The sequence below is a fragment of the Siphateles boraxobius genome, unplaced genomic scaffold (assembly GCF_051911475.1).
Source record: "Siphateles boraxobius isolate OS27281-9 unplaced genomic scaffold, OSU_SipBor_1 6, whole genome shotgun sequence".
Taxonomy (NCBI): Eukaryota; Metazoa; Chordata; class Actinopteri; order Cypriniformes; family Leuciscidae; genus Siphateles; species Siphateles boraxobius.
The window spans coordinates 8,743,752-8,768,932 of NW_027509186.1; the positions used below are offsets into that span (position 1 = coordinate 8,743,752).

The 25,181-nt window shown below is 35.7% G+C and overlaps 2 protein-coding genes across 2 annotated transcripts; both read right to left on the reverse strand.

Moving 5' to 3' along the window:
- Positions 1 to 15,122, reverse strand: sirt2 (sirtuin 2 (silent mating type information regulation 2, homolog) 2 (S. cerevisiae)). Its single transcript, XM_077207611.1, has 16 exons — positions 14,933 to 15,122; positions 14,723 to 14,769; positions 13,860 to 13,911; positions 13,672 to 13,782; positions 13,407 to 13,448; positions 11,032 to 11,138; positions 10,870 to 10,926; positions 9,408 to 9,476; positions 9,172 to 9,301; positions 9,002 to 9,061; positions 8,540 to 8,595; positions 8,376 to 8,452; positions 8,114 to 8,165; positions 3,850 to 3,917; positions 1,468 to 1,534; positions 1 to 1,358 (listed from the first exon to the last, which is right to left on the reverse strand). The coding sequence occupies exons 1-16, from the start codon at positions 14,940 to 14,942 to the stop codon at positions 1,224 to 1,226; spliced, it is 1,140 nt and encodes a 379-aa protein (XP_077063726.1). The 5' UTR covers positions 14,943 to 15,122; the 3' UTR covers positions 1 to 1,223.
- Positions 15,123 to 16,114: 992 nt separating this feature from the next.
- Positions 16,115 to 23,839, reverse strand: dmac2 (distal membrane arm assembly component 2). Its single transcript, XM_077207612.1, has 6 exons — positions 23,769 to 23,839; positions 22,726 to 22,919; positions 20,248 to 20,328; positions 17,649 to 17,788; positions 16,629 to 16,791; positions 16,115 to 16,435 (listed from the first exon to the last, which is right to left on the reverse strand). Exons 1-6 carry the CDS (start codon positions 23,784 to 23,786, stop codon positions 16,237 to 16,239), a joined length of 795 nt encoding a protein of 264 aa, XP_077063727.1. The 5' UTR covers positions 23,787 to 23,839; the 3' UTR covers positions 16,115 to 16,236.
- Between the last annotated feature and the right edge of the window lie 1,342 nt (positions 23,840 to 25,181).

A 25,181-nucleotide genomic window follows, 5' to 3' on the forward strand; every position in this document is an offset into this window, starting at 1 on the left:
TAAGGTTTATAGTTGCCCTGTGGGTGTTATGTAGTTTTAATGCCTTTTGACAACATCACACCACATGCATACATATAAAACTTGTTATTCTTTCCCAATAAGGTTGCGTAGGGCTCAATCAGATGTGATAGTAATGTTGTAAAACACTACTGGGCCAACTTCCTCTTACACAACTGAAGCATAGGGTGGATATCATTCCAAACCAAAGATAAGCATCAGAAGAAGAAAAAAATAATACAGCCAAATGTATTAAAACAGTTTATATACTGCAGATATTATTAATTAACCCTTTAAAAAATATAACCCTTTAAAAAATATAACATTATAGTCAACTAAAATCTACAAATGATTGCACAAAAAAAAAGTCTTATTGACAAGGTACACCCTGGTACACATGGTAAATATCATGAAACCTAATAAGAATTTACCTCAGACGCAAATGCATTTCATAACGCAAAGAAATGTAAATCTCATTATAGTAGTGCAAAAAACCTATTGCATTTAAATGGTAAATAATTTATACAGCATGCTATCATTTATTATACAGCTTTTGTACGTTTCTATAAATTCTATTTAATTCAAGTTAAATTTTAGTTAATAATTAAAAACAATGTTAAAAGGGGTTAAAAGTAACACTCATTGCTTAAATTAAAATAATGTCACAGTGCAAAAAATCTCCCTGGCCCTTAAAGTACACTTCATTTTCTTTAGGTGGAATAAATGTAAAAACAAATTGGGGGGAGTTAAATGTGACCTTAACATGTTTTCCTGTTTCACCCATAAAGAACTTTTCAAGCCATCAAACAGCCAAGTTAGCCAGTGAGTCTCATTTGACACAACACGCCACATCCCTGCGGTTGTTTCAGACACATTTGGTTTTGCAAGATTAAAACAGACCTTATTCGATAAAGCCAAGTGTAATGCTTATCAGCTTTAAAAAATTACATTTAAAGCATTGTTTTTTTATAATTGTGTTTCACAAACTGTTTTTGTCAGAGCAGTCTCTTGGCCAAAGCAGAACATCACGCTTCTGCTAAAGTGTTTGCTGTCTATCTGTCTCACTGTTCCTGTCTGAGCTCTATGTGGTTTCTGTATGACTTCTATAGCATCTATATTGCTATTAGACAAAACAGCTCAGAGAAACAGAAAAACATGATGGACAGTAGATGAATTACGGAGATCTATTAGGGCTGCCATGTAAACCCTCTGCATGCTCTGATTGGTTATTCTGTCTTGTCAGCCTTCCCAGGCTCCGCCCCACTGCTTCTGGAGCTCTCATTGGCTTCTTTGTCTTTTTTTTTATCATCTTTGCTGTCAATCAAAGCATGTTCACGCTTCACCATCTCTTCCAGCTCTGCCTGGAACCAAAAAAGTTGACATCTCATGCAACAAACAGTTTAAGATGAGAAAATCTTTACTGATTTAAATTAAATGTCAGATCTGCATGTGAATATTTACTGTATTTACCTTCCAGCCCAGCAGTTCGGCAAGAGCCATGCAGCCCTCATCACAGGTGCTCAGATGAGCCACATCTCTGTGAACGATCAATAAAGTCAATCTTCGCAAACCCCACTTATACATGTACGTGTCTAAATGCTTATTCACACCACCTGCCATTTTAAAAGTTTGGAAATACATAAGACATTTTATGTTTTTGGTATATTCAATAGTGGGGTATAATGGTGTACTGTATAGATGAGTTGAAGGGGAAAATCTACTGCTTTTTAAATGTATCTAATGAGGTATTAATCAATATTTTTCCTTCTAAATATCAAATGAGTTTAATGACATCTCTAGACTTACTTCTAGGAAGTTACCAGTGTGATTACTGAAATGTTCTTTTCATGTATTCTCTAATGTCTGTATTTGATATCTGAATGCAGTAACAGTGCTTGCTTATGTAGCCCGGCTTCCAGAAATTAATTATGGCCTTCTTTAACATGTCAATACATCCATCTGCTTTTCTAGGGTACCCTGACAACTATGGTCATTGAAGTCTATAGTTTAAGGGACCATTTCTCAGTTAAAGCTTTACTTTATACGGTGTTATTTTAAAGTGTCCTCTCCTTGAGAGAAAGAACGCGTTATCTTGATGTTTTGAGAAGACTCTCCTGTTTATAGTTAGAGCCTGGCCAAATCCAAGCCTGAAGAAGCAGTGTGTCTGTGTGTGTGTTCTTTGGTACAGGTTAAGGAACAACTGCATTATTGGAGATTGACTTTCAGCCGCATAATTGATGGAGATATGGTTGTATATGTGTGGAAAATTACTGTTTATCTGTTCCTTAGCCAATGAGAATCATTCAACCTGAAGCAAGGATGTAGCTTAGACCTTGGTGAAGGGTATAACTGCCGTGATCTTTGTAACAGTATGCCTACGATCCCTGTGTGAGTCTTGAAGCTGACTTCAGCTGATGAAACTGCAAACTATCTTCAGTAAATATTTTCTTTAATTTATTATAATTCTGACTCTAGTCTTAATTAATAATTTCTGTTTCTGGGTCTTTGACTTTAAATCCCCTTACAGAGTCATTTGTCACATGCCATTTGTGCCTGTATTTCACGAATTCTTTTTTTATCATATCAAAGGTACTTTGAACTGCGGAACTGAAGAAATCATATTTTTCCCCACATCAAGCACAATTCTAATTTTGTGGTCAATTTTCAATAGCTAATTCTATATTACAGATACATTTTTTTTCTTCCTGAAATAAAATTAAACAAATCGCACAGTTTTGAGACAATTAACTATATATTATATCTATTTAAATTCAGTATCATGTCATGAATAGTGTGAATAGTTTGTTACACGGTAAAATCGAATTAGTTAGACTTACCTAAAAAAAGCATGAAAGCCGATTGCCTTAAAAAAACTTAGTAAAGTGTAATAGGAATATGTTGTACTGACAAATACTTAGTTTGAATAGTTCACTTACACAAGAGTTTGTGTACAGTAACTAAAACTTAACTAGTAACTAAAAAAATTAATAGAATTTACTGTAGATTTACTCTTGACTTAGTATAGCTACCATTGTTGTGTTTTGCATGTTAAATGTTGAATTCTGTGTGTCTCAAGAATGGTCAATTGCAAGATAATGACATAAATATAGAGGTATTATATCAACTCAATTAAAAGTTTTAAAAGGTGTTTATGACATAAGTGTTAGCAATAAAAATGTAAAAGATCATTATTCAACATGAAAAATAGACTAGTTAAAGATTTAGTCAGATGTTAAGTCACCTTTTAAAAGCAACCTATGTATTACTTCCCTTCCTTTAAAATCAAATAACTGATTTCTTGTGCATCGCTGCATTAATCGTAAGAGAATTACAATAATATAAATGAAGCCCAAAAGGGAAAACCGATCACCATAATGGTGAGTTCAAACTAAAAATGTTAGGAAAATCAACATCAATTTATGAAGTCAGCTTATATGATGTTCTCTCAGATTTTTCAGTTGTATTGACAATTCAACATTTGAGATGACTGTGGGAAATCAGTGAATGCGAAAGAGAAAAATAACTGCAGAAGTGGAGGAAATGATTGGAAGTCTATTGAGAATTTTTTTTTTTTTGCCTGACAAAATGGCACTCAAACCATTCAATTGATCTTAACTTGGGGTTTTTTTTTGGGGGGGGGGGGGGGGTACAGTATGTGTATGTGAAAAGTACAGATCATAAGATTTTTACAATTAAGTTTAGACATTAAGTAAAGTTAACTAAAAAGTGTTAGTTTGAACAACTGTTGGATTTTATAGTGTACTTGTTTTGTCCAGCTCTTCTCAATGCTCTTTGTGTGAACAGGCCTCAAGAAGACACGCTGTTTACCATGACAATACTTGAAGATCTCACCTGTAGGCTTTATCTGAGTCAAAGTCCATTCCTCCTCCAAAAGCGAATAACCCCATGCCAAATTCTGACTGTCGGAGAAAGACACGTAATGGAAGAATGTAGTTATAAAACAAATTTGTTTCATTCAAATGTTTATTATAATTAAAGCTGCTAGCAGCATTTAGCGGTGTTCAAACATTTAAGACAGTTAAGCTCAAAAGCATCAAAAGATATTAAGGTTTATGTAGCAAGCATTTAACCACTGACATCATAGATGGAATAGACTATGTTTTAGCATGATTTGCCATGATATACAACATTTCAGTGTGATTGTTCATGATTTACTATGTTACAGTATGATTTACCATAGTTTACTATGATATACCGAGTTCTAGTAGGCTATGATTCACCATGGTTTACCCTGTTCTTGCATGATTTACCACAATTGAACACATTCTAGTAGCCTATGATGTAATATGATTCTAGCATGCTTTATCATAGTTTACCTTGATTTGTCTTAGTTTACCATGTTATAGGATGATTTACCAGGATTGTAACATGCTTTACCATGATTAATCACATTGCTAGCATGATTTACCAGGATAAACCATGTAATAATATTATTTACAGTGATTTACCATGTTTCTATCGTGATTTACCATGATTTACCACGTTGCTAGCAATTATGTGAAGCATCAGAACAAATGAAGTGATAAACTCTGACAAAATATGATTGTTTTATAATAGTTAATAAGGAAAAAACAGTTTGCTTTAGTGCAGAATACTGGTGAAAATCAAGTCTGTCAAAATGAAAGTGAGCCAATAAGTGGTCTTCTACTGCCCTCTGCTGGCCATTATACTTATTAATAAAGTCATTTGAAGTGCTTTTGCACTCATATTTAGACATTATGCTCTCTCTCTCTCTCTCTCTCTCTCTCTCTTTCTCTCTCTCACACACACACACACACACACACACACACACACACACACACACACACACACACACACACACACACACACACACACACACACACACACACACACACACACACAAATAAAGACAAATGTTGTTGTTGTTGTTGTTGTTTTCAATGCTATTGGGATGTGTCATTATGAAAATATACTTTAATGGTCTATAAGCATTTCACATAATGTGTTTGTAAACTATTAATCAGATTATTCAGCATTTATTCAGAAACCTAGGACTACACACGAACATTCTGTTGTAGATAGAGATATTTGAACTATGTGATGGAAAAAAGAAATGTTTACTGCAATTGTCCTTCAGGATTCATATTTCTCAATGTGCTACAATAGTCAGTTTACCATGATTTGTCTTAGTTTACCTTGATGTTACCTTGTTGTGACCGAATGTTACATAATAATTTATCATGATATACCACATTCTAGAATGATTAAGCAGGATTGTAGCATGATTTACCACGTTGTTAGCAATTATGTGAAGCTTCAGAGCAGTGAAGTGAATTGAAAGACAAAATATGATTGTGTTATTATAGTAATTGTCACATAAGGTTATTTTTTAGTGTCTGAATATATGAATGCAAAATCACATGTGAAAAGACTATTAATAAGTATAATGCCCAGCAGAGGGTATAAGAAGACCACTTATCACTTTTATTTTGAACTACTTGGTTTAATCAGTATTGTGCACTAAAGCAAACCGGTCTTTCAATGTAAATTCCATTATGCATGCTTGCATGCTAACACACACACACACACACACACACACACACACACACACACACACACACACACACACACACACACACACAATTTTGGGTTATGATATTGTGAAAATCTCTTTTTGTGGTCCTTAAGCATTTCAGATATTTATTTGTGATGTAAAAATATTAAACTTTCTAATAAATCCTTATTTCATATCATATTATATTGTTTATTATAAATATTATTTCCAACATAGTAAATATCTTTAAGCATTTGTTTGTTAGCCATTGCTGAAAACTGGTTAAAAAGATTACAAATGTCTAATGCTGTTGCTCCCTCTAGTGCAGTGGTTCCCAACAGGGGGGTCGCGGCCCACAAGGGGGCCTCAGCGAGCTCTGTGGGGGGTCGCGTCATATTTTGAAAAGTTTGGAGCAATGAGCATTAAATAAAAGTCCTTAACTTTTTCCTGTTCAAAATTTATATAATGAGCGAGTTCATCATGAATCCATCAATCCGTGTTTTTGTCTTATCCTGAACCACTATGGTACACCTATAATAAGTGTTTATATTGGGACTATTTTACACTGGTTCGGATCGCTGCCGCTGCGGAGTAGCCAGTACCTGCGTGACTCGTCATAGACGTACACAGAGAGAAGTAGTTCCGGCTACAATGTTCTTCCGAAAGACGCATTATTCTGTTAAAAACCGCAAGTTAATTATAGCTCGCTAAAGCGCCAAAAAAATAAAGCCTCACATTGATAAAGCCTCACAAATAACTTGCAAGTATTGAGGCCCCAGACAGCAGTCATTTAATAATAGCCTATATTCTTTCTTTTTTTTACCTACACACCAGTGGGAATATTTTTAGGTTTTGCATTTCAATTTTGCATTGCAGTTTTTAAATTACAACGGGCCTACTGATGTTTTTGTTATTGTATTTTCAATATTATAGGCTATTATTTGTGCATAAACATATCTGGTTATAGTAAATATACCGTTTGTTTGAAAACAACATATTTTGTCATCCTTGCTGCAAGCTTACAAGAGCGATAATATCATTAAATGTGAAGGGGGGCCCTAAAATATTTTATTGGGAAAAAGGGGGTCTCAGACCAAAAAAGGTTGGGAACCACTGCTCTAGTGGACAACAGCGGTTTTACAGCCTACATAAAAGGTTGAAATGAATGACAGGAAATTCGTTTTTTGGGGAATCTATGGTTTTAAAGCTTTTTAACAGCTAAAGCGCCCCCTAAGGTCTGATCTCCATGAAATTTTTCATGCTTGTTAATGATATGTCACATATCCTCACCAATTTTTGTGAAGTTCTGAGTTTTTATTTATGATTTATAGGCTTTTGATGGCATTTTGCCACACCCCTTTTCTAAATAACCATTTAATACCATGCGAAAAATAAAAAATGTCAACTTTTTTAAAATAATTATTTATCTAGAGACTCCAGAGAGTTGTCCTAGACTGGTCTGGTTTTGATCGGACGAAAAACCAGGGACTAGTTCGCAAAAGTAGGTTTTCAACATATTCGTGAATATTTAATGAACGGTTCGATTGACAGCAATGGTTCTAGAGGCAAAGTTGTTCAGCATGAGGAGATCTATCAAATGATATGCATATTGTGGGGATGTGTGCAACACCATGTGATTAAAGAGCTGTAAAACTTGTAAGCGCCAACTAGAGGCCGATTTCTTTTAAAACTTTTACACCTATTGGGCCATGAGTCGAACACGCCCATCGAGTTTCGTTCCGATCGGCCTCCGTTAACCTTGTCTCATAGGTGCTCAAACTTCATTGGCCAATGGCGGCCATGTTTTTTGAGATACACCAATGTCCTCATACACATACATGGGGCCTTGGACCAAGACACTGCATACCAATTTTCAAGTCAATCTGACTAACGGTCAGGTGGTCATAGACCTTTTTATGTTTTTTTAATGTTATAGCGCCACCATGTGGCCAATCAACGCCTTTTTTTACTGTTACCTCTAAATGTCCTCCTACACATCTCTTTCGAGTTTGGTGAAGATGTCATTTCATTCTCGAGTTATAGCCATTTCAGTAAAATAGGCTCCTCCAACAACGTTTATTTTGCGCCCCTTAGCGACCGTGAATTGAAGTTTCAACTTTTTTTCGATAATTATTGATATTCAGACTCCAGGGAACATTTCTGCACTGGTTTGGTTCCGATCGGGCGAAAAACCAGGGACTAGTTCGCAGAAGAAGGTTTTTAACAAAATTCAAAATGCCGGAACAATCTGCATACCGGAAATGAAATCTGATATATACGTTTTGTTCTTCAGGCCGCCAGCTTTCCCATGATATAAGACACTTGAGTCTAGGAGTTAAGAGCAGTTTCGCACTTTTGGTTGCTATAGCGCCACCTATGGGCCAATCGGGCTCATACTCTCTCAACCTCTCCTCGATTTCTGTGCTACCTTAATCCCAAATATCAAGTCTCTAGCACTTACGGTTTGGTCTGCACAATGCGTTTTACGGCAGAAGAATAATAATAATAAAAATCGGTACAAATACAATAGGTTTTCAGCACTTCGTGCTTGAACACCTAATTAGATTAGCAATTACAGACCTGTCCGGTTTTCTCCATATTGATGAGCAGTCTAGGACAGCTGTTTGACACTCTGATAACACAGATAAGACAATAAATGATCCAGAGATTTAAACAACAGCAGATTTGCACAAAATTATATTTTTTGATGCAATGATTATCATTCAATGTAAATTGTTGGAAAAATTAAATTAACCAACATTATGCATTTTCATTTTAATTTAATTTGTAAATTGAATGCACATTAATTCAGCATTAACCGTTTACCTAGAGACATGCTTACCTACTGACAAGTGATGCGAACGGCTGAACCTGTAGGGATGTGCCCATTATGATGAGAAGATCACATCGAGGAAAGTCCTGCGGTACACAGTGGGATGACAGTTAGAGTCGAACTGAAAATGTGAAACGACTGGCTTTGACCTTAAAGATAGGCTGAATTCTCACCGCTTTCATGGAAGTGAAGAAGCGGGGAGGTAGATTCTCCCCAAAAAACACAATATCTAAAAAAGGATGAGAAATATATCCACAAAGAGGCTAAAACCATCAGAATATATAAAAAGAGACTAGTAGTCACCAATGAAAGCAATTTAATGACGGAGTGAATATAGGACTGTTCCTCACACTAAGCTTGTATGGTTTCAGAACTTACTTGTATTATATTTTTATGCCATAAAAAAAGCTTCATTCCCTATTCAATTTATTTGTATGCTAAAGGGATTCTGCAATATATCTTTTGTGTTTTGTGGAAGAAAGAAAACCATACAGTTTTAGAACAATATGAGAGTAAATAAATGATGACAGAATTATCATTTTTGGGTGAATATGTCTTGAATCCAAAACTAATTCTAACAAGAAAAAGAAAAGGCTCTAGATATTATTCTTGTTCTTAGAAACGATTGCTCTTACCAGGTTTAACCAGGCTTCCACAGGAATCGCACTTAGGAATATCTTCAGAGAAAATTTGATCTGCGAGTCAGAAACATGGAATAAGAATAGTGAAGCGAAACAACATTCCCACATCTCATTTAAAACTGAAACCAGAAACCACAGAGACATGTCAGTGTTCAGTACTGCACCTTTCATCCAGTCCATGGAGTACTCCTTACGACAGAGGAAGCTCACGCAGTGAGAAGTGTGAAACGTGCCATGAGCCTCAATCAGGTCCTCGCCTTCCAGACCGGCAACTCTCTCTAGAGTATCGATATTCTGAAAAAAGTAACAATAATAATTGTATAATATATATATATATATACTATTTTTTCGCTCGCAAAGTGAGTGTTTATTCAAAATATGCAGCCGAACACTGCGTTACCTGAGAGTAACAACGACTCAGTAGGCCTTTGTCCTTCAGCATCTTCATGAAATAGTGACACACTGTGGGCTGAAGAAACCAAAGCAAAGCAGTCAAATCTACATTCATCACAGTATTAGGTGGTTCATTATTTGTATGTGGTGCCTTTTTGACCTCATGACATGACAAAGAAGACAATGTAATATTTGTAAAATTAGAACAATGAAATGTGGAATAACATGTACACCAACATTTTTTTCAAATACACATTATAGGTCTCTATTTCGTTCGATTTGTTTATTCTCTGCTTGCAAATGAATAACTGCTTTTAAAAAAAAAAACTTATTCCACACTGCTGTCTAAAATTGGATTTTTGGTAAGACTTTACAATAAGGTTTCATTTGTTAACATTAGTTAATGCATTTACTTACATAAACTAAAAATGAGCTATATATATTTTTACAGCATTTATTAGGGCCCAAGCCTAAGGGGTGAAGGGCCTTATTGTTTTCCTATGGCAAACATTAAAACTTTCAGGCATGTTTGGTGCCCTTAACCAGGAAGTATGACCATATTAGCCCGGTTCTGTCAAAACTGCATTGGCTCCCTATTAAACATTGTATACATTTTAAAATATTGCTGATTACTTACAAAGCACTAAATGGTTTAGCTCCCCTGTACTTGAGCGAGCTCTTAACACATTATAGTCCTTCACGTCTATTGCGATCTCAAAGTTCTGGCCAGTTGATAATACCTAGAATATCTAAATCGACTGCTGGCGGTAGATCCTTTTCCTATTTAGCACCAAAACTTTCTTACAATCTTCCTAACATTGTCCGGGAAGCAGACACAGTCTGTCAGTTCAAATCTAGATTAAAACACATCTCTTTTACCTGGCATACACATAGAACCTATTATTCAAATCAGTTAAGGCTGCATAGATTAGGTCAGCCGGAACCGGGAACACTTCCTATAACACCTGATGTACTCGCTACATCATAAGAAGAATGGCATCCACGCTAATGTTAGTCTTTCTGTTTATTTCGAGGTTAACTGTAATCAGCCGGACCCGGACAGTATCCCGATCAGATGGTGGATCTGCGCCTCGACACGACCACAACGCATCCCTGAAGTGTCAGCAGAGATTGTGTCCACAAGACTCTCCCCTGTGAAGGCCTCATCGACACGACAGCCCTGATCACTGATCCTCAACAAAACTCGTCTCCATACGTGCGTGATGACTCCGGTCGTCAAACAGATGAACTGCATAATATAATGTTCCGATCCAATCTGACCTCTGACCTGTAATGCTTCCTGAATCATAATCATACACTGTTCGTTCGTTGGCCAGAGGAGAACTGCCTAATGTAGTTAACTAATGTTAACAAATGAAACCATGCTGTAAAGTTTGCAGGATTTTTCCATTTGAAGGAAAAAACAAACAATTCAAGACAAAAGAGAAGAGAAAAGATTCATAAACTACCTTAAACTGTCCTGGGTAGAGCTCTCTGGCCAGAGCAAAGAAAGGCTCCGGGTGTTTCTGGAAAAAGGGAATGGAAAAAGACTTTCAAATATGACTTATGTCCTCTTAGATGACAAACAATGAGAGTAAGACAGCAGCATTTCTTCAGAATCACAATCAGACCTTGAAATAGTCGATCTGAAAGATGGCCTCTGGGTAAGGCAGGTTGTACTTCTGTAAATTGGCATATAGACCAGTGCCAGGAGAACGGAAATCTGGGATTCCAGCAGCTAAATTATGAATAATTTAAAGGTTAATTCAAAATTAACACAATTTAAATAATGAGTCAATACATCATCAATCCTCTTCCAAAACGAGTTTTTGTCTTAACCTGATTCACTATGGTAAGCAATTATAAGTGTTTATTTTTTAGATCTGACAGGATGGTTTTCACAGGAAACTACGAAACATGTCACTCGCCCGTGATTGTTTCATCATATCTGCAAATAGAGAAAAGTTGATCTGGCTACTTTGATGTTGTGGGAGTGTCATAAGTTGTTTGTCACAGTGAGTTATAAAGCTTGACATGGAGCAGGGAAATCTCCAGCCTCCGGGAATCAACCGTTTTAAACAAACGCCGAACAGAGGAGAGTCTGCTGGAAAACAGGGAACGCGACAGAGCTCGTAATAAAACAAGAACCAACATTGGATTGGCTTTTCAGAGATGGCGCAAACTGTGGGATTCGAAATGTTGTAGAAGTGATGTAGAGATGGAATTTTTATTTATTTAAACGCATTTAAACAGATGAGTAAGGTATTTTATTGAACAGATAAAACGGGTAAAGCTAAAGTAACGGGTAAAGCTACAGTAACGTCTTCAGCTAGCCAGCTTTCCATCTAAACTGGTTATATCTCTTAAGCCTAGTAGTGAATGTTTTATTAGCAGAAGAATAATATTCATCCGCACAGTCATGCAGAGCCGAAGCACAACCAAAACAATGCTCTTCTGCAAAAATGCATTTAGTTTTGATTTTTAACTGCTATAGGGCCACATGTGACAGTGTACCTTTAGTAAAAAAGTCATTAATGAAGTCAATAATAAATAAATGTAAAAATAAAATAGTATGACCACAAATAATTTGCATCTACAGAATATATTCATGAAGCTCTGGAAAAAAAGTAGACCACTGCAAATCCGTGATCCGTGTATCTGGATTTACTATTTATACAGTATGTATGTGTTTGAGTAAAATGGACCTTTTTGTTTCATTCTATAACATAAAACTTCTGAGTTTCTAATAATATTATTGTCATTTATAGCATTTATTTATTAAGTCCCTGTCAGGGCCAACCCAATCTCCTCCATTTCTGTCGTAAGGCCTATAGACTTGAAACTCGGCCAGATGGTAGGCCACACTTTTGGGGAGAACCTATCAGAGTATGACCCCGATTGGCCCATAGATGGCGCTACAGCAACCAAAAGTACTAAATTGCTCATAACTCCTAGACCGTTGGTAGCCCCAAGCTTTTTACACCACTGTGATCCTTGGCTCAAGACGGACGAAATGTATATCTCCAATTTCGATTTAGGCTTCACAAAAATTGGTGAGCATATGTGTCATAACATGGTGAAGACGCATGCAAAGTTTCATGGAGATCGGACCATAAGTGGCGCTATAACTGTTAAAAAGCTTCAAACCATGTATTTCCTATGGTAAATTGCCTGTATTAGCTGTAAATGGTCTTCTCCATCTATGATCATATAATGTTCATATCATAATGTTCAAAACCATCATAAATCGTTCTACAATGTGGTGTATCATGGTAAATCATCCTATAACGTGGTAAATCATGCTAGAATCATATTAAAAAATACTAGAATGTGTTCAATTGTGGTAAACCATGCTGAAACAGGGTAAATCATGGTAGAATCATACTAGAACTTGGTATATCATGGTAAACTATGGTAAATCATGCTAGATTCATGGTAAATCATACTGGAACACGAAAAATCTTGAAAAATCACACTAAAAGTTGGTATATAATGGTAAATCATGCTAAAACAAGGTCTATTCCATCTATGATGTCAGTGGTTAAATGCTTGCTACATTAAACTTAATGTATTTTGATACTTTTGAGCTTAACTGCCTTAACTGCTTGAACACCGATAAATGCTGCTTGCAGCTTTAATTTTATTTGAAATTAGGAAGAAATGCTATCACTAGTTTATAGAATAAAACAAAAAATTTTGATTTTACTAAAACATAAAAAATACACATGTTTTATGTATTTTACATAAATGCATATAAAGTTTTGCTCTATAAAATACAGCAGCAGAAAATACTACAAGTACTATAGCCTGTTTAATTGTAAGGATCAGTGATAGGAAATGCTCTAAAAAACTAAATTATGAATTTGCATTTTTATGCAAGACACATGGGCCAGAGGTTATAAAAAGGATCTATCATTATAACAGGTCTTAAAAAAATCAGGACATGATCTATTTAAAAACAACTATGCTCAATTTATTTGCATTTTATAATAAGATATTTACTTACATGTAGATATTCCAGCTCCAACCATACAGATAATGTTCTTGCCTGTTGACACAGACAGACACATCAACTCACTGAACAACCGACTCCTCAAACAGAGCCATATTTTCACAGCACCACAGTGTTTACACTGCTCAGGAGGCCAACCTTCAATTGGCTTTCTTATAGTTGGCTGTACATATTGAATGGAATATAATAGAGTATTTTAACATCGAAAAAATGACACACTTCTTCACACCTACCACCCTCATCTGAGAAGTCAACTCACATTTGTCACTCAGGATGTAGCGGGCGACCGCATCCAGGGTCAGCTCATCCAAGACTTTCTCTCCAGGACTCAGACCAAGAGTCCGCGAGAAGAGACTGCGCAGGAAATCCACTGAAAAAGATCGAACTTTAGCTAAGATCACATGAGCTCTTTAGATGTCCTGAAAGGAGAAATTCCTTGACACATACTCTCAGTGTCTCCTGAAGCTTCGCCCTCGTCACTGCTTTCGTCAGACTGACCCTGCAAAAAAGAGTTGAAAAATTATTAGAGATTACCAATCCACTCCAATAATAGAAAACAACACTCACTCTTAAACAATGTCTTAATATATTAGCAGTAAGGAAATTTTTGCTAAATTTACTTGTCTCATGTTTGTCTAACGTATTCATCTCCTATACACACACTTTGGTGAAAGGAAAAACACTAAAAAAATATGACATATGGCTGAAATTTGTTCTTTTTTAATTATTGGCATTGGTTGATAATGATGCCGGCTTGATTAACAGATGTATTAGTTCCATTCATGTCAGTTTCAAATTCCACTGACAGCTTTTCAATTTTATTTTTTTTGTAACTTACATATTGTGTAAAACAAACATTTTTATTAATTAAATTATTATAAATTTGTATTATTCTATTTTTTACTTCTAACAACTGAAAATATATAGGCCAATAATAATGTTGATATTTTTATAAATAATATAAAATAAAAATACTTTACCATGGTAGTGCTACATTATTATTATTAATAATAATAATAATGTACCACTAGCATGGTAAAGTGATAGCACAAAATGGTAATACCATGGTATTTTGATAAATACTTCAGAGCAATTCAAAGAATACCATGTATTTCCAAGGTCCAAAAAAGGGTTTTAACATTTTAAAAGCCCCAAATTACATGATATTAGTAAGGTAAATGTCCTTGATTAGTATAATGATGTTTTTAGTGTCGTGTGCCTGGTATAATGCACATATTTTGTTTAATAAATACTAACATTAATCTATATTATAAAAACAACTCATGGTTGTTATCTTTATTTAACGTTACCTCGGGATCTGGTGTCTCAGCCTCCTCTTCTGCCCTTTTAGAAACCTCTACAGGACACAATAAATCGTATCACACGGATGTGACTGTCATAATAACAAATAGCAATCACACAAACAGCGAAAAACTTCCAATACACACTTAGCTTTCTCTTTTGCTAAAGGCTAACTGGATCTGACAACAACCATATATACAAAGGCATAATTATATTACCTTCAGACATCTATCCGCTTTCAAACAGTACTATACCATTCCAAAAACTCATAAAGTTAAGAGATGACAGCACTAATTTTATTAAAGGGACAATTGCTTGTGTGCGTCGCTAATATTTCTTTGGGTGGCTTGGCTAATGTTGCTAGTAAATGTTTAATATGGCACATATACAGTTATTCCTCAAGGGGGCGCATGGAGGCTCAGATCAGAGGCTCACATTTAAATCTCATGCCGGTTTTTATATTTTTGGATAAACATGTACGCTAAAAGTATGATAATTTAAATTCGTTAATGTAAAGGATTGGTACCCGACAAATGAAAATCCGCACTTGTAATGGATATACAATTAAAACACGTATCCAGCGATCAGAAACGACTGTGATTGGTCCTTCCTGACAGTGATGAGAAAAGTAACACGCATCACATGACATGCCAGCTATGCTTCTCAAAAGTATCGATCATAAATAATTCACACCGATATAATGAAACTGAAAATGAATAGCTATTTAATTTTTATTTATTTATCGCATCTGACCAATTATAGACAGCTTTTGGGCCTCGCGTGCACGCCCAGTTCGGCTATAGTGAAAATTACTATTATTTCCAATTCTATATTATTTCTACATAATAGTTCTCTAAAATTAATTGATCAGATCTTCCGGGTTGAAACTAATGATTTGTTCTTATATTATATTTGTTCAAAACATATGTTTCAAGGATAATGCAGTTGTTACAAACCGTAAAGTCAACTTTTAAGTCTAATATTCTCTTTTTTGATTGAAAGTAGATGAAAACATGAAAGAAAACATTACCTATAGCGATATTTCTTCATCCATCTTTCCATTGCATGTGCCTCAGTCTTTCTAACACTTAGATCTAATATCCTCACACCTCTATTAAAAGGATTACAGGATTTACTCCACCTGACTAATTAGACAACACCTTTTATGGATGGTACCATAGTATTACCATGTACCGCCACAGTGCTGTTTCATTACGGAAAGTGGTAGCACTTTACTTTACAGTTTGTACATACCATGTACTTGTTGACTAACTGCATCCTAACCTTTACCCATGTAGTTATCTTACATTGCTCAGTTGTTTTGTGGCAAGTACACTGTAAGTAAAGTGCAAGTGGGAAAGCAGCGATTTATATGGAATAAATCATGTTTTAAGAACAAGTTCTCAACATTTACACATACAACTTTATTGTGTCTGTCTCAAAAGTACAATGTATTTTACAACAGTTATATATAAGTACACAGAACATACATGGGTGCAACACAATAACTCAGCCATGTAGTTTATAAATGTCTGACTCCAGTGTTTGCTGAAGCTTCATGATCCTCCTCTGTTGGCTCTCGGGTGTCTGGCTGGATCAGGCCCTGCTCGTATTCAGCTCCAGTGACCTGACAGTGCGGCAGCATTTCCTCCAGCAGAATCCGGACCAGGCCTGGACTCTGAAGCCGGGAAAGTCCCGAAATATCCAGACGCTGTAGCTTTCTGTGTGGTAAAGGCAGGAAGGGGGGATCAAATAACACAGAAAATGAAGTAAAAAAAAAACATACAAGGTATGATTTGGTTATTTGTTGCCTTAAACATTTTTTGGGGCACATGTCAGACTGAAATAAAAACCAAAGGACTACTAAAACAGTTTTTTCGGTCATAAGTCACAAGTTGAGACTGAGTAAATCACCTGAGGTTTTGTAATGCAGCGAGACCTCCTACAGTGACACAAGGGCAGTGGGACACGTCTAACTCCACCAGACTTTCTCCAAAGACATGAAGACGTGCAAGAAACCAGTCGTCCACTTCAGGACATCCTCGCAGAGAGAGACTCTGGAGTTTATTCTGCTTCACTGAGAAGAGACGATTTGCTCGAGTGAGCCAGAGAACATAAATACACCACAACAATGTGTTTTACTGGCAGCTGAACACTTCATAATCTTCATATGGATCATATGTTTTGTTCCCATTTGATTCAGGAAGGGATTTTCTGTTGGCTACGTCAATACTCTTCATCAATCATGACAACTCCCAGAACAGATGTAAACAGCATTTATTGATAAGAACAGAACGCACATTGGCTTAAAGTAGACATGAAACGGAAGTTGAGATTGTCCTTTTTTCCATATTGTGACATATCCGAGTGAAACGGCTTCTGAAATTAGAAAAAAATGTAGGGCGGGGTTTGATTTCGTCCTTTGGGAATTGATTGGATCGTTGGAGGTTGGGCGTTGCTAACAAAATGGAGGCAGATTTGAATGCCAGTTTACAGTCAGTTGTGGAGGAATTCTCTCCACCGGACTCACCAGCGTTACCCTCCCATGAAGAATTTTTAATTGAGGAACCCGACAATGAGAACGAGGACGAGCAGCCAAATTTTCCTGAAGGAATCACCCCATATTTATATGAGCCTCCCGCGAACCAAGATGAGGCGGCTGATAGTCACGCCTAGTCTAATAATAGATTTTGACCGGAAGAGAAGTCGTTTCGAGGGGGGAGGGAAGGGTAACATATTTGATTAAAGATTATAAGGGTACATTAATTAAAAAATTTGATTTCATGACGACTTTAAGGCCCAATCACACAAGAACAAAAACTATATTAGGTCCTGCTTTGCCGTCTGAATCTGGAAACATAATTTGCCTTCATAATGAGGAAGGATTTCATACTTGACTAGTCAAAGGCTGAGACATCAGGAGAAGTTGATTACCAAGGTTGTCAAGTCCATTATGGTTTATTATGGTGCCACTCAGATCCACTTCCTCTATTTGTGCGTCAGGTGTGCTCATGAAGTCATAGCTGAATCTTCCTCTTGAGTCTGGACGAAACCATTCAGTCTGGCCTGCAAATCTAGAGACACACAAGGGTTGTGCAATGGAGACCATCTATTTGCTGGATGGGTTCATAAACGCTTTATGATCAATGACATAAAAAAAGTGTCCAGAAATATATTTAATATCAAGTTTATCAACTTCTTATATATGTACTTACTGTATTCATGTTGGTTTCATATTGTTATATTTAAAGGGTTAGTTCACCCAAAAATGAAAATTAAGTCATTAATTACTCACCCCCATGCTGTACCAACCCCGTAAGACCTTCGTTCATCTTCGGAACACAAATGAAGATATTTTTGATTAAATCTGAGAGGTGGATCACTGCTACATAGGCTGCCAGAGGGAATGAAACTTGACGGCCCAGAAAGTCATTAAAGAAAATGTTTAAATATTCCATGTGCCTACAGTGGCTCAACTATAAGTTTATCAAGCGACGAGAATACTTTTTTCCCGAAAAAAAAAAACATAATAACGACTTTATTCGACTATTCCTTTTCTTCATTGTGGGCCTGAGACGAGAGTTCAAGAGATTTCCACGACGCATGCGCGAGAACTGAGAAGAGAACTTTCTTCTTCTAATACTTCTTGTTCAGTTCTCGCGCATGCGTCGTGGAAATCTCTTGAACTCTCGTCTCAGGCCCACAAGGAATGAAAAGGAATAGTCGAATAAAGTCGTTATTATGTTTTTTTTTTCGGGAAAAAAGTAGTCTCGTCGCTTGATAAACTTATAGTTGAGCCACTGTAGGCACATGGAATATTTAAACATGTTCTTTAATGACTTTCTGGGCCGTCAAGTTTCATTCCCTCTGGCAGCCTATGTAGCAGTGATCCACCTCTCAGATTTAATCAAAAATATCTTCATTTGTGTTCCGAAGATGAACGAAGGTCTTACGGGGTTGGTACAGCATGGGGGTGAGTAATTAATGACTTAATTTTCATTTTTGGGTGAACTAACCCTTTAATATACAAACTTTTATACCATTAATTTAAAAACCATTATTATTTTAAAGGAATAGTTCACTTGAAAATGAAAATTCTGTCATCATTTACTCACCATCAAGTTGTTTCAAACCTGTATGAATTTCTTTCTTCCTCTGAACACAAAAGAAGATATTTTGAAGGATGTTGGTAACCAGACAGTTGATGAGCCCCATTGACTTCCATAGCAGGAAAAAAATACTATGGTGTCCATCAACTGTCTGGTTACCAACATCCTTCAAAATATCTTCTTTTGTGTTCAGCAAAAGAAAGAAACTCATGGTTTGAAACAACTTGAGGGTGATTAAATGATGACAGAAAAGTGAACTATCCCTTTAAGGACTTACTGTCCATAACACACATTCTGCAGGTCCTCTCTATAATGTAATTTCCTGCCTTTTTCCCTGCCCCACATGATTTTGACAAATAGTAATTAAGCAGTTTTGTTTGAAATAATTATGAAATATTAAGCCAAACTACTCAAGGTTTCATTTCAAGGGTAACACTTTACAATAAGGTCTCATTTGTAACATATGTTAATACATTAACTAACATAAACTAACAATGAACAATATACTCTTATATCATTTATTAACCTTTGTTAATGTTGCTTAAAAAAATAAATATCCTGTTAGTTCATTAGAATGGCATGAAACTTGGTAAAGGTTTTGGCACTTGCTATGTGAACAAAAAAAAAGTCAATTTTCAAAATTCAAAATTCAAATTCAAGGTTAAATGAAAAATATAGTGACACTTATACAAAAATGATCGCATTGGAAATTAATGGGAAGCGAATTTCATCTAGTGGAAACATTTGGTACAAACAAAATCTTACTGAAAGCTCATTCTCACATTTATAAAACTCAAATGTGGCTTGTTATACATGTTTTTTTAAAACTTTTTTTCACTGCTAAGTGTCTTCTTTAAAAAGAGACCCAACTTACAGTAAGTCTGTGCACCAAAGCATCCAAGATTTACGACAGTTTAAGTTGGACATTTCGTTTTCAGGTCTATACTCAAAAAGTTAATAAATGGATTATAACTACTGTGTAAATATAAGTTAGAACCATAAAATCCCCTACAAAAAGAAAACATTAAATAAAAACACTTATAGAACTAAAATATGGTAAATTCATTTAATTGAAATAAAAAAATGTCAGCCATTTTTGAGCGCCACGCGAGGAACATCATAAATGAGATAAACATTAACTAAGATTAATAAATGCAGCAGAAGTATTGTTCATTGTAGTTAATTTAGTTAAGTAATGCTAACGAATTAAACCTTATTGTTTTTTCTTCATAATGACTTAAGAAATGCCCTGCATTTCTGACTTTATGCCTGCAATTAACTTTAATTCAGAAAAAAAGATTTAGCAGTAAAATGTGTATTCAGTGAATGAATGTTTGAATTTCATTTTAATGTAGTTTTTAAATTTACTAACAGACATTAAAAAAGTAGGATATAAAAAAGGGGCATCTTACATGGACTCTTACCTGAAGCTCCCTCTGAGAGTCAGAATATAATAGGCCGCTCCTATATTATCACCAAACCTCTGCTGTGCATAACCAAAAAACCTACAGAAAAAAGACCTTAAAGTCAACATTTCAGCAGAAATAAATAAGTAAATAAATGACATATTATTTGTTTATAGAGACACTATACAGCAACTATGGTCTTCTTTTACAGTGCAATATTCTATTGGGCAATAAGACAACATAAATCAGCACATCTGAGCACACAGACATTTACAGACATTATAAGCTCTATTGGAGTTATAAAACACGTGTCAGGACCTACTCATTGTCATAATCATACTTTAGATCTAATATTGTCACATGGAATCAATGTTGATGCAGTTGAAATTCTGCAGCAGAGCGACGACATCTCAGATCATTATTTCATCTCATGTATACTTCATTTAGCCAAGGTTGCAAAGCCGACTCTGTGTTATAAATATGGTAGAACTATCACTTCTGCCACTAAAGATCGCTTTATTAATAATATTTCTGACCAGTTTCATGTCCTCAGCATCCTGGATAGCGCATAAGAACTCAATGTTGCAATAGAAATGATTGACTCTCTCTTTCCCAGCACTTTAGATACAGTTGCTCCGTTGTGCTTAAAGAAAATTAAAGAAAATAGTCCAACGCCGTGGTACAACGAGCACACTCAAGCCCTAAAGAGAGCAGCCAGAAAAATAGAGAAGAACTGGAAGAAAACAAAACTAGAGGTATTTCGCATTTCATGGAAAGAGAGCATGATTGCATACAGAGAGGCCTTAAAAACTGCTAGATCTGCTTATTTTTCAACACTTTAGAAGAAAACAAACACAACCCTAGGTATTTATTCGAAACAGTGGCTAAATTAACGAAGAATAAAGCTCCAACACTGGACGTTTCCAAGCAGCACAGCAATAATGACTTTATGACTTTAACTTCTTTACTTACAAGATTGATAATATAAGAGTGAAAATTATAACTATGCAACCGTCTACTATTGTTTCTCATCAGGCAGTGCATTGTAGTCTATCTGAGGAAACATTTGATTCATTCATCGCTATAGGAGAGGAAGAATTGTCTAAACTCGTTAAATCATCTAAATCGACAACATATTTGTTAGACCCTATACTGACTAAGTTATTGAAAGAGATGCTTCCAGAGGTAACAGATCCGCTTCCTTAATATCATTAATTTATCTCTGTCTAGGATATGTACCAAAAACTTTTAAGCTGGCTATGATTAAACCTCTTATAAAAAAAACACAACTTGATCCTAGAGAATTAGTCAATTACAGGCCGATCTCGTTTGATACTATTGACCACAACATTCTTTTAATTAGACTCGAAAACTATGTTGGCATTAGTGGAATTGCATTAGCATGGTTTAAATCATATTTATCTGACCGTTATCAGTTTGTAGCAGTAAATGAAGAGATGTCTTATCGGTCAAAAGTTCAGTATGGCGTACCACAAGGCTCAGTACTAGGACCGTTGCTGTTCACTCTGTACATGCTACCCTTAGGAGATATCATTAGGAAGCATGGCATTAGTTTTCACTGTTATGCTGATGATCCTCAGCTCTATATTTCTTAGTGCCCAGATAAAACTTACCAATTGACAAAATTAACGGAATGCATAGCTGACATAAAAAACTGGATGACTAGTAATTTCCTACTATTTAATTCTGAAAAAACAGAGATTCTAGTTATTGGGCAAAAAACCTCTGCCCATATTAACCCAGAATACTGTCTAACACTTGATGGCTGCTCTGTTAAGTCTTCGTCGTCGGTTAGGAACCTGGGTGTGCTCTTTGATACCAATCTTTCATTTGAAAGTCACGTGTCTAGTATCTATAACACTACATTTTTCCATCTAAAAAAAAATCTAAATGACTTCATATGCTCTCAATGACAGAAGCAAAACAATTAGTTCATGTGTTCATGACCTCAAGGCTACATTATTGTAATGCTCTTATGGTTGGTTGCCCTGCACGCTTAATAAACAAACTACAGCTGGTCCAAAACGGAGCCGCTAGAGTATGACCAGGAAGTATGACCATATTAGCCCGGTTCTGTCAACACTGCATTGGCTCCCTATTAAACATTCTATACATTTTAAAATATTGCTGATTACTTACAAAGCATTAAATGGTTTAGCTCCCCTGTACTTGAGCGAGCTCTTAACGCATTATAGTCCTTCACGTCTATTACGATCTCAAAATTCTGACCAGTTGATAATACCTAAAATATCAAAATGGACTGTTGGCGGTAGATCCTTCTCCTATTTAGCACCAAAATTTTGAAACAATCTTCATAACATTTTCCGGGAAGCAGAAACACTCCGTCAGTTTAAATCTAGATTAAAAACACATCTCGTTTACCTGGCATTCATATAGCACACTTTGATACAATCTGTATTGTAAAAAGCGCTATATAAATAAAGGTGACTTGACTTGACATACACTGGCACTTACGTATTCTTGCTTCTGACCAATTTCGTCCTTGCCCATTCATTCCAACCTACAATGTGCTCCACATCATAGAAGTAGCGATTGAGTTTTAATAAGAGCCTGATGAAGACAGATGGGGGAGCAGCTGAACTCAAACCCCTCCTGACAGCAACAGCAGCAGCACAGGTGTGTGCTGAACATCTCCTCATGCCATGTGACTTATATAAAGAGACAATATATGAGACATAAAGATCATTTACAACATTATGCTACTAAGAAGTAGAACATGTTTCAGATTAAAAAGCATATCGAGCTAACAACAAAATATTCTTGATGAAACTTAGACTAATAATATATAGATTGTGAAACTGTAGAATAAATTTAGCCCTCACAGAAGTACTGTGGTTTCATGAGCGATCAGATCTGGCATTATCATCATGGTACGGTGATATATAATGGCAAGTTCCATGACATTTATAAGAGTTACCATTCATAATTCTGAACAATCAGCATTCTTTCAATTCATGAGCTGGAACATGAGATGAATTAATTTCTATAGGTGGCATTTCAAATTATGATTAGGCTATTACCATCATTTAATATTTCTGAAAATACCCCATATATGATGCTGCATTCATATGCTTATGGGTAATTAATACTGGAAATGACACTCTATTAAATATGACAATTGGAGCAGTTTCTTTGAAAATATTAATTTAAATTCTACGTTCATAAATTCAAATTGTAATTCTGCGTCAGGAATTGATTTAATTCCTGAATTTGAATCAAATTAATTAATTCCTTGACATTACACTTTAGGTAGCTATTTCATAACACCATGGTACCAGTTACAAAACAACAAAACATTACATTACCATGGTATAAACATGGTAACATGGTGCATTTTGCTAGTTTTGTTTTGGTAGTATAGAGCTATTCACAAGTGACTCGATTATAAAATGAACCAAATTGTAATGTAAAACGTTGGCGATTGTTGTGGAGAGAAATACAACAGCAACAATTTCCTCAATAACGACATGTATGCACCGCAGGACAGTTGAACTCACCAGCAAGGAGGCTGCCATGTTGGTTTTTTTTCATCTGTAATTTCACAGATTTGGCGTTAGGAGGCGCGATCTCAGCGAACCCAATGTACTAATGTCTACTTACTTTTTAACTGAGTTCGGATTTGTTTTATAATGTGGAAATTCTATTTGTCTTATTTGTATAATTGAAAAGAACAGCAGTTGTTAATTGTCTCATTTGTAGCCTATATATCAGAGGTGTGTGTGTGTTTACAGTTTGCATGTTTGCGTTTTCGTTACACTTACATGCTTTGACCAGCAGATGTCGCCCCCGTGTAGTATTTTGAGCTTCTTAAAACAGTGAATAATTGCGATTGGTTCAGTTGATTCGGAGCTTCGAGACAAGCTGTTTCTCTCACCACTACTTGGGGAAGTTGATTCTGTTTCTTCGTGTAATCCCTTTCTGACTTGGGTGAGATCAGATCTCTGTGTGGGTCAGAAAATCTGTTGCAAGACTTGGACATTCAAAATTAGATTTCCTGAAGGTAAGTAGCCCGAGTGGATGTAAACAAAGAGCTCTGCACACCTCCAAAAGATTTGTCTTTGGACCACTGACGCAAGCACTCTCACATCAACTACAGTTACATGAAAATACATTTACCAGGGCTCTTATACCTACTGTGCCAAAACTTATATGATTGTAAAGTTAAGGGGTCATGACACGAGAAATCAAATTTGCATTGATCTTTTGACATATGATATTAGAGGTATTTGTACCATTCAAAATTGTATAGATTAACAAGTCCTCCTTATTATATATAAAAAAAAACATTTATGGGTCGACAGCTGATGACCCCATTGACTTACATGGGGAAAAAAGCAATGGAGGTCAATGGGGTCCCATCAATTGTTTGTTTATACCAACGTTCTTCAAAATATATTCTTTTGTATGTTCTTGTCAGAGAATAGAAACTCGTTTGGGTTTGGAACAACTTGAAGGAGAGTAAATGATGAATATTACTAGCCCTGTGGATTTCCAGTGACCCTTACCAACCCAAATGCCTTCCGATGACCTTCATCTCAACCCAATCATATATTGGAAATATATTTTCTTTTCATAAGGGCAGCCCCAGGATCCTTAAATATGAATATTAATTTTAGGTTAGACAAGCACTCTACAATAAATAATTTATTCAATAAGAAACCTATAATAATCAGGATATTGTGTGTCTGTGTTTGGGGTTGTACAGTATGTGATGCATTTTATTAACAGCTGTTTGTTAACTCCTCACCCTTATGACAAGAAAATATATTTCCCTATATATGAATGATCAATATATTAAATGGTTTAACAGTCCATTTGAAAATATACAGAACAATATATTGTGTTAATATATTACAATATATTAAATAATACATAAGCAATTGCCGCTTTACATATATTGAAAAATATGT

What these genes read in the sequence shown, in the direction of transcription:
- dmac2 (XM_077207612.1), bottom strand. An exon ending in TTGGTCAGAAGCAAGAATAC is followed by an intron (nt 20,329 to 22,725) that starts GTAAGTGCCAGT and finishes TTTTTTCTGTAG; the next exon opens with GTTTTTTGGTTATGCACAGC. An exon ending in ACTCTCAGAGGGAGCTTCAG is followed by an intron (nt 17,789 to 20,247) that starts GTAAGAGTCCAT and finishes GTGTGTCTCTAG; the next exon opens with ATTTGCAGGCCAGACTGAAT.
- sirt2 (XM_077207611.1), bottom strand. An exon ending in TGGAAGCCTGGTTAAACCTG is followed by an intron (nt 8,596 to 9,001) that starts GTAAGAGCAATC and finishes ATCCTTTTTTAG; the next exon opens with ATATTGTGTTTTTTGGGGAG. An exon ending in TTCGCATCACTTGTCAGTAG is followed by an intron (nt 8,166 to 8,375) that starts GTAAGCATGTCT and finishes CTGTGTTATCAG; the next exon opens with AGTGTCAAACAGCTGTCCTA.